We start from the raw sequence: 14266 nt of genomic DNA on the forward strand, positions 1-14266 counted from the left end.
AACAAAATATGAATTATAATAGGGCCACACCATGGGCCCAGAGACCTTGAGTGGTTTTTAAGGAACTAAAGAGGGACACCATTTCACGGGCCGCACAGTATACTTCTTTAAACTGAACTGGGTCAGCAATTACACTCAGCACCAGTTAGATTCCATAAAGCACTGTGTTCCTCCTTGGAATAACTTTTTTCACTGCCTTGACTTTCATCTTGTATTGCCACTGTGCTTTTCCAATGTTTAGTTTTACTTCCCAAGCAAACACAAGGAGCTCCCTACAGGCAAAAACCATGTTTTAAACAGTATCTAATGAAGAATGACCACTGCAAATTGATTTACAAAATAAAAAGCACAAGTCAAAATATTCTCATATTCTCTAAGAACCCCCAAAACTATTAACTTAATCTATGAAATTATTATTTTTAGAACGCTTAGTCCGTGAATTAAGTAATATTCTCATTTCAGAATAAATGTCAGAACAGCCCTGGGTTTCTTCTATAAACGGGCTTTCCACTACATGTTAATGCCTGAAGCTTTTTCTTCTGGTTGGAGAAAACCAGATGGTGATGAAAAGCCATTTCATGCAACATCTATTACTGAAAAGTCTATATCAATTTATTTGAAAGTCAGCCTATCTTTTGAAGGCATTAGGGAAGTTTGCCATTTATATTCATCCAAATATTTATTGAACACCTACTATACACTAGGCAGTGTCTTAGGAGGGAAGCAGTAGGGAACAAAAGAACAGTCTCTATCCTCATAACTGGAGTGAACAGTGCTGTGGGAAAAGGAAGAGGAAGAAAGAACAGAAAGAGGGAGAGAGAGGGAGAGGGGGAGAGAGAGAGGGAGGGAGGGAGAGGGAGAAAAGGAGAAAGGAAATAAGAGACTGGTGTGGGAGTGCTAACTAGGGAAGTGAAATCTGATGAGAGAGCTGAATGATATGAAGGACTCAGACAAAAGTAGAGCTGAGAGGCAGAGAGAAAAGTAAAGGTAAAGGCACTGAGACAAGAACAAATTTGGGATGTTCAAGAAATAGCAAAGAAGTCAAGAGTGGATGACAGGAGGGGAGAATGACAGAAAAAGAAGTAGGTTATAGAAGCTATGGGGAAGGCCACAGCCAGACTCTGTAGGGCTGATGGAAGGAATGAGATCAATCTCAAGAAAGAGATTATCATTAGAAATGATAACCATTTCCCCCTAAGAAACCATCAGGAGGAATCCAATCATGCCCATACCCCTAACTACCTCAGTCACCATGGAATGCCTTCCACTCTCTAACCTGACAGTCTCCCACTACTCTGAACCTTTGAGAAAAGCTTATACTTTGCCTCCTTGAACTCAGTATGTCATCAGCAAACTGCCTATATCCCCAATTTCTCTTCTGAGTGTCTGCTTTAAATTCTAGCTCCAAATGAAAAGTTGCTACCTCCCAAGGACACCAAAGTCCTGGCGAAATCCCAACCCTTTACAACCAAGCTTTCCATCTATTTTGCACTGCACCTGGGAACTTAGAGTGACTGAAGAAAAACCCAGAATTATGCTGGCTGATGTGTCTTTATATTCACAGTGACAAACATCAAGTGGGGCCTCATTACTGCCTGACAATCTTAGCACATTTACCAGAGTAATGTGCTTGCTCACTCTCCAAGACAACTAATTCACATTTTCTCCTTAAACCTCCAATACCCCTTTTCCTTCCTCAAATCTGTACAGAAAATAAAAATTAAAAAAAATTAGCTGGGCATGTTGGCACATGCCTATAGTCCTAGGTACTTGGGTGACTGAGGCAGGAGGACTGCTTGACTCCAGGGGTTCATGGCTACAGTGAGCCAATGATTGTGCCAGAAAAAGAAGAACACGTACAGTTGGGCCAATTAGAAAACAAATAACATATTTAAACCCAATCATACCAATAATCATATTAAATATAAATGTTCTAAGTACACAGCCAATTAAGGCAGAGATTGTCAGACTGGATAAAATAGCAGGATCCACTTATATGCTATTATTTGTGAAAGCCCGAAACTACAAACCACCTAAAATATGCACCAACAGATGAGTGACAAACAAATCACAGTATATCCATATAATGGAATTCTGCTCAGCAATAACAAGGAATGAATAATTGATTCACACAATGGATGAATCTCACAAATAATTATGCTGAAAGCAAGATGCCAGACAAAAAAGAGTATGTTGTATGGTTTCATGGATGAGTTGAACAATTTGCCTCTCAGGTGTATTCAATCAAAAAATTTGTCCCTGGATATTTATACTAAAATATACTAAAAACAAAAGTCAAACATAATGTTACTTAACAGGAGACTGTTCTGACACATGCGCTAAAAGGGAATTGAAAACATTATTTCCAAGTCAATCATCCCACATAAATTCAACCAAATACGAGTCCAACACATTGTGACGAATTCCTCTCATGGTCTTGCACTTTGCTTTGCATTAATTTCAATAGCACTAGATGTTTTGGGTATGTATGCCAAGAAATGATATGAACTGTGCTCAACTAGGCACTGCAAAATAGGTGGCAAGGTTTGGGCAGAACAGTCACCAACAATTTCCAAATAACCAATAGCTGGCTGATGGGTGTATCCACCATACCAAAAGCCCATTATTTCTCTCTCCAGAGCATGGCTATAGTGACACTTGATTTCGTGGCTAAAACAGGACTCACTGATTTGCAAGTAATGACCTAAACCACTAAGCTGTATCGGATGTAGTTCAAAGTAATGCTTGCATACTTTGTGACAGAAATTGTGGACACTGACCATAGTATGGACTGAAATTCCAGTAACAGCAGTAGTTGCTCTCTCTGTGACTTCCATAGACCATAACAAGGGAAGATGAAGCCACTTATTCAGGGAAATGCTGGATTTTGTGAAAAAATAATCCTTTCGAAGACAGACTCATGCTGATTGGCAATTGCAGTGAACAAATTTCCATGAATAGCTGTCTTTATTATACTGGCATTGTACCACCCACAGTAAGGGTTGGTGATATGAGGAACATTTAGGAGCCATAGATAACAAATTACACTCCTTCAAGAAGTCAATGATTGGCAGGTTTGAAGTGTTGACAATAGGTTGCAATGTATCTTGAAATAAACATCTATCCATTGGGAGAGGTGAAATAAAAATTTTCTCAAAAGTAGAACCACTAAAAAAATAAAATTTGAATTTGACCCACCACAATTAAGAAATTTCACTGGTGGGACTCATAAGCACAAATTGTTTAGTTGATCCAATTCCATTTATATAAAATTACAGAAAATGCTAACTAATCTATAGTGACAGACTGCAGATTAGTAGTTGCCCAATGAGAAGCAAGGAATGGATTATAGATAGTCATGAGGAAACTTCTGAGAGTTATAGATCTGTTCATTATCTTCATGTTCATTATCACAGTCATACAATCTATTATATTCCAATCATACCTCAATAAAACTATACAAAAATTTTAAAATGTAAGCAACTTCATGTCCCTCTTCCATTTAAAATTCTCCTTGTCTCACTGAGAGAAAAAGCCAGTTCTGATGATGGCCTACAAGGCATTATATGGTCTGGATTCTCCATGACCTCTCTCCCTCCTGCTCACTCTCCAGCCACACTGGCCTCCTCGCCTTTCTTAGAAAATGCCAAGCGAGCCACCCATCTCAGGGCCTTTACAATTGGGATTTCCTTTGCCTATGTTTCTCCCAGGTTGCCTCAAGGCTTGCTCCCCTCTTCCTTCAGGTCTTTGCTCAAGTACAATCTTCTGGGTGAATTTTCCCCGATCATTCTATTTAAAATTGCAACCCCTCCCAAACTCTCTATCCCCCTTTCTTGATATATTTTTCTCCTAGCACTTATCATCATCTAACACACTACAGTCAGCATGTGGGTTCCACATCCATGGATTCAACCAACTATGGGTGGAAAATATTTTTTAAAACTTTTAAAATAATATAAATTTTAAAAATATAGTATAACAGCTATTTGCAGGGATTTGCTTTGTATTAGATATTATAAATAATCTAGAGATGATTTAAAGTATACAGGAAGATGTGTATAGGTTATATGCGAATATTATGTATGCTCTTTTATATAAGAGACTTGGGCATCTGCAGATTTTGGTATCCGTGTGGGTCCTGGAACTAATCCTCAATATATATATGAGGGTATATATTTTGCACATTCATTTTGTTGTCTCTTTCTCATCAGAAATTAAACTGTATGAGGGCAGGGGCTTTTGTATGTTTATGTGTACTGCTGCACTCCTCAATACCTAGAACGCTGCCTGGCACACAGTAGGCTCTCAATAAGTATTTGTTAAATGAATGGATGAGTATGATTTGTTACAAGGATTAAAATAAAGAAGATACATGTATACCTGGCCTATGAAAGGTAAATCAAACTGTTATATCTAAATCCTTGTGTCTGAAAGTGAAAATTTCTTGAAACTTCACGGATGGATAATTAATTTCAGCTTCATTTGCCTTAACCTTATTTAAAATTTAAAATAAAAGCCAAAACACTAAAGATCGTATTTCCAGGCCACATGCCTTTTTATAAAGGTACACATAATCTCACTTGGCAAATCTTTAACAGCTGCCAGGGGAAAAAAAGGTCAGACACTCTGCTACAGATACCATGACTCAGCTGAGATCCACAACAAGGAACTGGCTAATTTTTCCATTTCAACAGGCTCTGGCCATTTCCCCAGGATCCTAAGAAGATAAAGGGCAAGTCTTAATTCTTTCATTCCAGTAAGATGAAGTACTGGATATGTGCAGAGTTGGGTACACTAACTCTCAGCGGACGGGTGGTAGCCTGGAAGCCCCCTGAGCTACCTCATGCAAAGACTGGTGTTAAATCATCCCAGTCACTTGGCTACTTGGAGTGAGACTTGGCATTTCAATTTCTTACATACCTCGCCATGGTCATCTCAGTCAACAGCAAGAACAAGGGCTAAGGCATATCGTGCATTCTCTGTGACAATGTTGAATTGTAACCACATTTGGAGACTAGTAGCTCGTTTCTAGCCTTCAAAAACCCCTCCCTCCAGCAACTAGCAGGCACTCGGAAAATCTGACCCCTGCAAGAGCTGCTGTAAATTTACTTAGGAAGCCTGCTTCCCACTGTGAAGCAACAAAGGGTATGGAATAAGATGCCTGGTTGCAGATCCCTCAGGTCTCTCCAGTCTCCAAATCTCAGAGGTCTAGCTGCTCCTAGGAACTTGAGCACTCCGTGACTGGATAGTACTTGGCAGGCACCTTTTAGAATTTAGAATGAGGAAAAAGATCACTTCTGTTTCAATAAGTGTAAACAATATAAAGAAGAATGTGGAGCTGGTTACAGTCAAGCACTTCCAGATGCTATAATATTTCAGAGTAACAACCAAGATGTCCTGGTTAAGACGTGGAAGTGAGAGTGGGAGAAAAATACATATTCCCTCCCCAATAAAGGGAGATATTATTACGTATCCATTATATTATTATTGATATATTATTTATTGCTTACCTGGATTTCAATACCCTCCTAACTAGTCTCTCTGGTTTACTCTTGTCTTCTACCCTAATCTGTTCTTAATATGAGCAAGCCACAGTGATTCTTTTAAAGCACACATCTGATTATTTCATTCCTCTGCTCAAAACCTTCCACAGGCTGCTAATTTTGCACAGGCACTTCTAGCTACTAGGACCAGCGTTAACTGTTCCCTTTACTTGCAATGTCCTTCCTTCAACTACACAATGGCAAAAATCCCTCACTCCTTCAAGGCTTTATTCTAATGTCACCTTCCCAATTTTCTGTTTTCCTGAATCCCCTTTGGTCTACCTTTTTTCCCAATAGCATTTGTCATCTTCTAACATACTACATAAACTATGTTTACTGTCTGTTTCTTCTTTTCTAGAGTGAGCTCTAAGAGGTATCCCAATCACCTAGAAATAGTACACAGGGCATAGGAGGTTTTCGACAAGTGTTTATTGAACAAATGAATGTATTTCCACAGAAGCAGGTAGTCAGAATTCCCCGCAAGGGCAGCAGGCATCAGAGGAACTAGGAAAAAAGTCTTTGCTCTAAGGTAAAGTTTTCCTCCAAGTCTGATGGCAACTCTCCTTGAATTAATCAAGTTTTTTTTTTTTTAACCTCTGCTCTATTGGTTTAGAAATTACATATTGTTTTGTTTTTTTCTGTCCTAAAGTAGTTGTTATTATTCAAGGTTTAATAGGTGTTCTTGTCTCAACAAAGTCTAAAGTTAACCAGCACCTCAACTCTCTTTCTGAACAAAATTAAAAGATCCTAGATGGCTTTTAACTCCAATCCTCCCACTCCCTTTCAACTTACCTATTATTACAATCTATTATTTCAGGTCTATCTTACTTTTACATTGCCAAATTAGTAATTATTATTTTATACAATAATTGCTTGCTTAGATTTACTCATGTATTTTCTAATTTCACTGCTTAACATTCCCTCTTGGGATCTCATGTATTTCTTCGTTTCTGAAATATATCCTGTAGTAATTATTTCAGAGAGGATATGATAGTAATAAATCTTCTCTATAGATTTTGTTCTCTTGGTTTTTGATGGTCTGAAAATGTCTTTTTTTGGTCACTCACTTCCATTGCTAATTTAGCAAGTATGGATAATTCTAGTGTCTTGTTCAGAGTAACTTTTTTCTCAATACTTTAAAAATATTATTCTGTAGTCTTATGGCTCCTGTTATTGCTGTTGAAAAGCTTACTCTTAGCATAAGTGCTGTTCCTTTGTACTTAATTTTTCTTTTTCTGTCTGGTTGCTTTATTTTAACCATTAACTTATTTTTTTAGATATATTTCCAACAATATAAAATTCACCCTTTTAAAATGTACAACTCATTCATTTTTAGTATATTCACAAGGCTGTGCAAGCACTGCCACTATCTAATTCCAGAATATTTTCATTGCCAAAAAGAAACCTTGTACCCATTAGCAGTCATTCTCCATCCCATTCTCCCCACAACCAACCACCAACGTACTGTCTCTGTGGATTCACTGTCTCTATGGACTCTACGTATTCTGGATATTTCACAGAAACTGAATCATACATTATGTAGTCTTTGGTGTCTGGCTTCTTTTACTCAGCATGTTTTCATGCATGTCGTGGCATGCATAAATTCTCCATGCCACAATTGTTAATCCTTTCATAAAATGACAAGGTATTTGGGTTGTTACTACTTTTTGGTTATCATAGATGCTGCTGCTGTGAACATTTGTTTACAAGTTTTTGCATGAACATATATTTTCAATTTTCTTGAGTGAACTTTCTTGCTGAGCTCTTTTACTTTAGTGAATTCTTGAGGGTTCTTTTAAGATATTCTCTTTGTTTTCATGGCTCTGCAGTACTGCAATGTATCTAGATGGGGATTTATTTTTATTTATTATAGTGGGGACTCACCATGCTTCAAGATGTTCCTTGTTTGTTTCTAATCAGTTCTGGAAGGTCTCAGTCATTATCTCTATGAATACTGCCTCTTCCCATTTCTCTATATTCTGTTGGACCATCTGATCATATCTTCTGTATTTCTTAGCTTTCATTCATAGTTTATATCTTCCCATTTCTGTCTTGCACTCTTGATAAAAATTTTACTTTGTCCACAGCTCTATTATTTAACACGACTGTTGCATTTTCAATTTCAACAACACAATACATATATTTTATTCCTCGAATTCTAATTAGCTTTTTGTCCAAATATATTTGGTCTTTTTTTCTCTTGTTTCTGTTTCCTTCTTTTATATTCTTTTTTGTTTGTTTTGAGACAGGGGATCACTCTGTCACCCAGGCTGGAGTGCAGTGGCTCAATCTCCACTCACTGTTGCCTCTATTTCCTGGGCTCAGGTGATCCTCCCACCTCAGCCTCCAGGGTAGCTGGGGCCACAGGCCCACGCTACCATGCCTGACTAAGTTTTGTATTTTTTGTAGAGACAGGGTTTTACCATATTGTCTGGGATGGTCTTGAACTCCTGGGCTCAAGTGATCCGCCCGTCTTGTCCTCCCAAACTGCTGGGATTACAGGCATAAGCCATCACGTCCAGCCTCCTTCTTTTATATTCTTAATCATTTTAAATATACTAATCTTACAGTCTTAATCTCTAATGTTACTTTGTTTTTCTTTTTGAGACAGGGTCTCACTCTGTCATCCAGGCTAGGGTGCAATGGCACAATCACAGTTCACTGCAGCCTTGACCTCCCTGACACAAGCAATCCTCACCTCAGCCTCCCAAGTAGCTGAGAAAACGAGCATGCACCACTATGCCCAGCTAATTAAAAAAAAAAAAATTTAGTAGAGATGAGACTTCACTATGTTGTTCAGGCTGGTCTTGAACTCCCGGGCTCAAGCGATCCTCCCACCTCAGCCTCCTAAAGTGCTGGGATTACAGGCATGAGCCACCACACTCAGCTAACATTCGTATTTTTTTGTAGAGGCAGGGTTTGACCATGTTGCCCAGGCTGGTTTCGAACTCCTGGGCTCAAGCAGTCCACTCGCCTCAGCCATCCAAAGTATTAAGACGAAAGTTGTGAGCCACTGTGCCCACCCTCTAATGCTACTTTCTGAAGTTCCAAACTGTTTCTTTTATCTATTGATTTTCACTTAGGGGAGATTGGTTGGTTGGTTTGTAATTTTGTACTACAAACTTACCTTCGGTGAAGCTGCATTTATGAGAATCCTATGCTACCTGATTTGAGGGTATGTCACTTAATAGAAGTGTTAAGTTTGTTTCTGACAGATGAGCCAGAGTTATTACCAGCCCAGAACCAGCTTCTAGACCACACAAAGAGTATAAACTCCAACCCCCAATTTCAGTTAAGTGAAGGCTTACAGGTAGAAATGTTCAAGGGAGACGTCTTTCCTTTATTAAAAGTCCTATTTAAAATCCAGATGAGATTAAGAAAGTTCTTTTTATCTGTACATGCCAGTGGTTTTCCTAGTCCATTTCTGCACTGAGGGTGAAGTCTTTTGAGGGTCCTAATTGTATGTAGGGGGTGTCCATTCTAATTGCTTACACTAAACAAGCCAAGACCTCATCTTTTTTCCCCTCAAGGTTATTGAGACTAGCACATCTCCTCCCTGACCCCATTTTTGGAAGCTTCAAAGCTGGCTCCCACTGTTATTATTATTATTTTTTAGGTTCAGGGGTATATGTTCAGGTACATAGGTAAACTCCTGACACAGGGGTTTGTTGTATAGGTTGTTTCATCACCCAGATATTAAGCCTAGCACCCAATAGTTACTTTTCCTGCTCCTCTCCCTCCTCTCTCTCTCCACCCCCAAGTAGACCTCAATGTCTGTTGTTTTCCCTTCTTTGTGTTCATGAGTTATCTTCATTCAGCTCCCACTTATAAGTAAGAACATGCGGTATTTGGTTTCCTGTTCCTGGGTTAGTTTACTTAGGATCGTAGCCTCCAGCTCCATCCATGTTCTCGCAAAAGACATGATCTTGTTCTTTATGGCTGCATAACATTCCATGGTATATATGTACCACATTTTCTTTATCCCATCTATCATTAATGGGCATTTAGGTTGATTCCATGTCTTTGCTAATGTGAATAGTGCTGTAATGAACATTCATGTGCATGTGTCTTTATGGCAGAATGATTTATATTCCTCTGGGTATATACCTAGTAATGAAATTGCTGGGTCGAATGGTACTTCTGCTTTTAGCTCTTTGAGGAATCACCATACTGCTTTCCACAATGGTTGAACTAAATTACACTCCCACCAACAGTGTATAAGTATTCCCTTTCCTCCACAACCTTGCCAGCATCTGTTATTTTTTTACTTTTAATAACAGCCATTCTGACTGGTGTGAGATGATATCTCATTGTGGTTTTGATTTGCAGTTCTCTAATGCTCGGTGATATTGAGCTTTTTTTCTTATGCTTGTTGGTCGCATGTATGCCTTCTTTTGAAAAGTATCTGTTCACGTCCTTTGCCCACTTTTTAATGGGGTTGTTTTTCTCCTGTAAATTTGTTTAAGTTCCTTATAGATGCTGAATATTAGACCTTTTTTTTTTTTTTTTTTTTTTTTTTTTTTTTTTTTGATACGGAGTCTCGCTCTGTCGCCCAGGCTGGAGTGCAGTGGCGCGATCTCGGCTCACTGCAAGCTCCGCCTCCCGGGTTCACGCCATTCTCCTGCCTCAGCCTCCCGCGTAGCTGGGACTACAGAGGCGCCCGCCACCACGCCCGGCTAATTTTTTGTATTTTTTAGTAGAGACGGGGTTTCACTGTGTTAGCCAGGATGGTCTCGATCTCCTGACCTCGTGATCCGCCCGCCTCGGCCTCCCAAAGTGCTGGGATTACAGGCGTGAGCCACCGCACCCGGCCAATATTAGACCTTTGTCAGATGCAGATTGCAAATATTTTTTCCTATTCTGTAGGTTGTCTGTTTACTCTGTTGATAGTTTCTTTTGTTGTGCAGAACCTCTTAAGTTTAATTAAACTTGTCCATTTTTGCTTTTGTTGCGATCGCTTTTGGTGTCTTTGTCATGAAATCTGCCCATTCCTGTGTCCAGGATGGTACTGCTTAGGTTGTCTTCCAGGGTTTTCATAGTTTTATGTTTAAGTCTTTAACGCATCTTGAGTTGATTTTTGTATATGATGTAAGGGAGGGGTACTATGTAGCTTCAGTCTTCTGCTTATGGCTAGCCAGTTATCCCAGAACCACTTACTGAATAGGGAGTCTTTTCCCCATTGCTTGTTTTTGTCAGCTTTGTCAAAGATCAGGTTATTGTAGGTGTGTGGCCTACGATTTTAGAACCCCTGATTTTTAAAATAGGCTCTCTATTCTGTTCTATTGGTTTATGTCCCTGTTTTTGTACCAGTACCATGCTGTTTTAATTACTGTAGCCCTGTAGTATAGTTTGAAGTCAGCTTTGTTCTTTTTGCTTAGGATTGCCTTGGCGATTTGGGCTCTTTTCTTGTTCCATATAACTTTTTTTTTTTTTTTTTTTGAGATGGAGTCTCACTCTGTCGCCCAGGCTGGAATGGAGTGGCATGATCTCAGTCCACTCCAATCTTCACCTCCCAGGTTCAAGCAATTCTCCTGCCTCAGCCTCCCAAGTAGCTGAGACTACAGACACACACCACCACATGCAGCTAATTTTTTGTATTTTTACTAGAGATGGGGTTTCACCATATTGGCCAGGCTGGTCTTGAACTCCTGACCTCATGATCCACCCGCCTTGGCCTCCCAAAGTGCTGGGATTACAGGCGTGAGCCACCGCACCTGGCCCGGTTCCATATAATTTTTTAAATAATTTTTTCTGGTTCTATGAAGAATACTCTCAGTAGTTTGATAGAAATAGCATTCAATCTATAAATTGCTTCAGGCAATATGATCATTTTAATGATATTGATTCTTCCTATCCATGAGCATGGTATGTTTTTCCATTTGTTTGTGTCCTCTCCGATTTCTTTGAGCAGTGTTTTGCAATTCTCATTGTAGAGATCTTTCACGTCCCTGGTTAGCTGTATTCCTAGGTATTTTATTCTTTTTGTGGCAATTGTAAATGGGACTGCCTTCCTGATTTGGCTCTCTCCCTGGCTGTTGTTGGCGGATAGGAATGCTAGTGCTTTCTGCTAGTGATTGATTTTGTATCCTGAAACTTTGCTGAAGTTGTTTATCAGCTTAAGAAGCTTTTGGGGCCAGGCGTGGTGGCTCATGCCTGTAATCCCAGCACGTTGGGAAGCCAGGGCAGGTGGATCACGAGGTCAGCAAATCAAGACCATCCTGGCTAACATGATGAAACCCTGTCTCTACTAAAAATACAAAAAATTAGCCGGGTGTGGTGGCGGGCGCCTGTAGTCCCAGCTACTCGGGAGGCTGAGGCAGGAGAATAGCATGAACCTGGGAGGTGGAGCTTGCAGTGAGCCGAGATGGCCCCTCTACACTCCAGCCTGGGCGACAGAGCGAGACTCCGTCTCAAAAAAATAAAAGAAGCTTTTGGGCTGAGACTATCAGGTGTTCTACATATAGAATCATGTCATCTGCAAACAAGGGTAGTTTGACTTCCTCTCTTTCTATTTGGGTACCCTTTATTTCTTTCTCTTGCCTACTGCTCTGGCTAGCACTTCTACTCTTATTGATTAGGTGTTGTTTTCTCTCTCTGATTTGGGTCCCTCAGGGTTTTCCTCATGTTCTGCCGAAATCAGCTATGCATTTAAAACAACAATGATAATATCTAACAATTACTAAGAGCTCACTGGGCTTGGTTTAAAGCTAACTTGTCCAACTGGCAGCCCACAGGCCACATGCAGTCCGGGACAGCTTTGAATGTGGCTCAATACAAATTTGGAAATTTTCTTAAAACATTATGAGGTGTTTGGTTTTTTTTTGTTTTTTTTTTAAAGCTCATCAGCTATCATTAGTGTATTCTGTGTGTGGCCCAAGACAATTCTTCCTATGTGGCAGAGGGAAGCCAAAAGATTGGCTTGTAAAACTGTAACAACCCTGGTTTAAAGCATTACATGTAGTATCTCACACCCTATGACGCAGCGACTATTATTATCCCTTTATTTGGACAAGGAACTGAAGGCTAAGAAATGCTACATAGCTTTCCCTAAGTCAAGATAAAATAATAACATTATTTGAAGGCCTAATCTAACTTGAATTTTCTTTGCCCTCGGACTTTCTTAGTGTGGTGCTTCATCCTCAAATGATCTAAAAGTCAAGTATCCAGAAAATCAAGGGCATTTTATGTGGCCTAACTTCATGGACGAGAGGACAGCAATAAGTACCCTAGGGACTGGCGCAAAACTCTGATATAGGCACAAATATTGGGGAGCAGGTCTGCTATGACAGAGACTAAGGAAACAGTATGCTCCCACCAAAGTCTTTAGTCGTGACCACCTTGACTACTATTGTGACTATCAACCCTATGTCAGGACACAATAAAGAGAGCACTATCTTGAGCCAGACAAAAAATAAAGAGGTACAGATTATCTCTACACTGAACAATCCTGAATCCTTTCACTATATATTACAGCAGAAAAGACCACCAGCAATGCAAAGGAAGCATAATTCAGTCCCAGGCAGATTATACCAGCCAAATCTAAACATCTCTGCTACATGTTCCTGCAACAGTTACAACTTACAGGGAAAAGAAACAAATACAGGTCTAAACCTGGAATGCCAAGCCCAAGATATCATGAATTTAGTAGACTAAGAACACTTGGAAGGAATCAAGGGTTTTAAAGAAAAGACATAAAGAGAGGGAGGAAATTGGCCAAATATAAGCCAGTACAATCTTCTGCCCTGGAATAATTTATGTGACGTAGTAGCAAGTTCCCTTCATGACAGGCAACTTGTCTCCATCCCCAGTCTCAAGATGAGGATAGGATTTTCCACCACACCTTAGTAAATCTCCCCACTACCAAGACAACAAGATAATTCTGTCTTTGATTATTTGCAGTTGACATTCACACAGTTCTAATGGAATCAACCTGGTAAAAGAGATAGGAGAAAAATTTAAAAACCCTAGACTGGGCACTGCCTCAGATTCTGGGTATTCTAGGCATGCCTATATTTCCAGTGTCCAGGACAGTGCCTGATACATGTTTATTATTTGGAGAATTAATGAATGGGAGAGACTGGAGAATTAAGGAAAGGGAGATAATGGTTTTGTAATGTATTCTTAAAGCAGTACATTTCTTGGTAATCAAAGGAAAGCAGCCAGTGAGACTATAGATTTTTTTCTCTGAATGGAGTACACTTCCACTACTGAGGCCATCCACAAACATGGGCCTTGGAACTAGTATAGACTGCCCTGATAACATAGTGTCTGGGAAGTTATGGTATGTTTGGTTTGTCTTTACTAGTTCCCATGGCCTCTGGATTTCTCTGGAAGCTCCAAATTATAAGCCCACTCACAGGTTACATTTCTAGACCAGTAGCTTTGAGAGCTAGTGGTTGACAGGAAATGCAAAATGTCCTGTAATCACTATGTATTTTGGCCCAATACATACATAGTTTAAGTGTTACTAATACATACTTTAATCTGTTACTTAATACACAGTTTAATCTGCTACTAATACAGATTAAACCCATCCTGTATTAGTAACAATCCTTCTTTTCTACCTCCTTCCTCAATAAATTGCCCAGCTGTCTGGCCTGTGCCCAAATTTCCATAGCAGAAAAGATTAAAACACAATTAGTTTCTACGAGGCAGCCATGGGTACAGACGCTACATAAGGACCAGGCCCCCCACTTTCAATAGACCAGTATCATCGTGGTCAT

General features: G+C 39.6%; 1 protein-coding gene across 13 annotated transcripts in view; it reads right to left on the reverse strand.

The window, feature by feature from the left end:
• Positions 1-14266, reverse strand: part of MAST2 (microtubule associated serine/threonine kinase 2) — a 240300-nt gene that overhangs the window by 79182 nt on the left and 146852 nt on the right. The window contains exon 1 of one of the 13 annotated variants that reach the window (XM_055347835.2): positions 4921-5055. The exons of 11 other annotated variants lie outside the window; for them this stretch is intronic. In XM_055347835.2, coding sequence (XP_055203810.1) covers positions 4921-4934 — 14 coding nt within the window. In that variant the 5' untranslated portion in view covers positions 4935-5055. Of the gene's footprint in view, positions 1-4920; positions 5056-14266 lie in introns of those variants that run through there. One more of the 13 variants, XM_055347828.2, reaches the window with a different exon arrangement.

This window comes from Gorilla gorilla, chromosome 1 (genome assembly GCF_029281585.2).
Source record: "Gorilla gorilla gorilla isolate KB3781 chromosome 1, NHGRI_mGorGor1-v2.1_pri, whole genome shotgun sequence".
NCBI classification, from domain to species: Eukaryota; Metazoa; Chordata; class Mammalia; order Primates; family Hominidae; genus Gorilla; species Gorilla gorilla.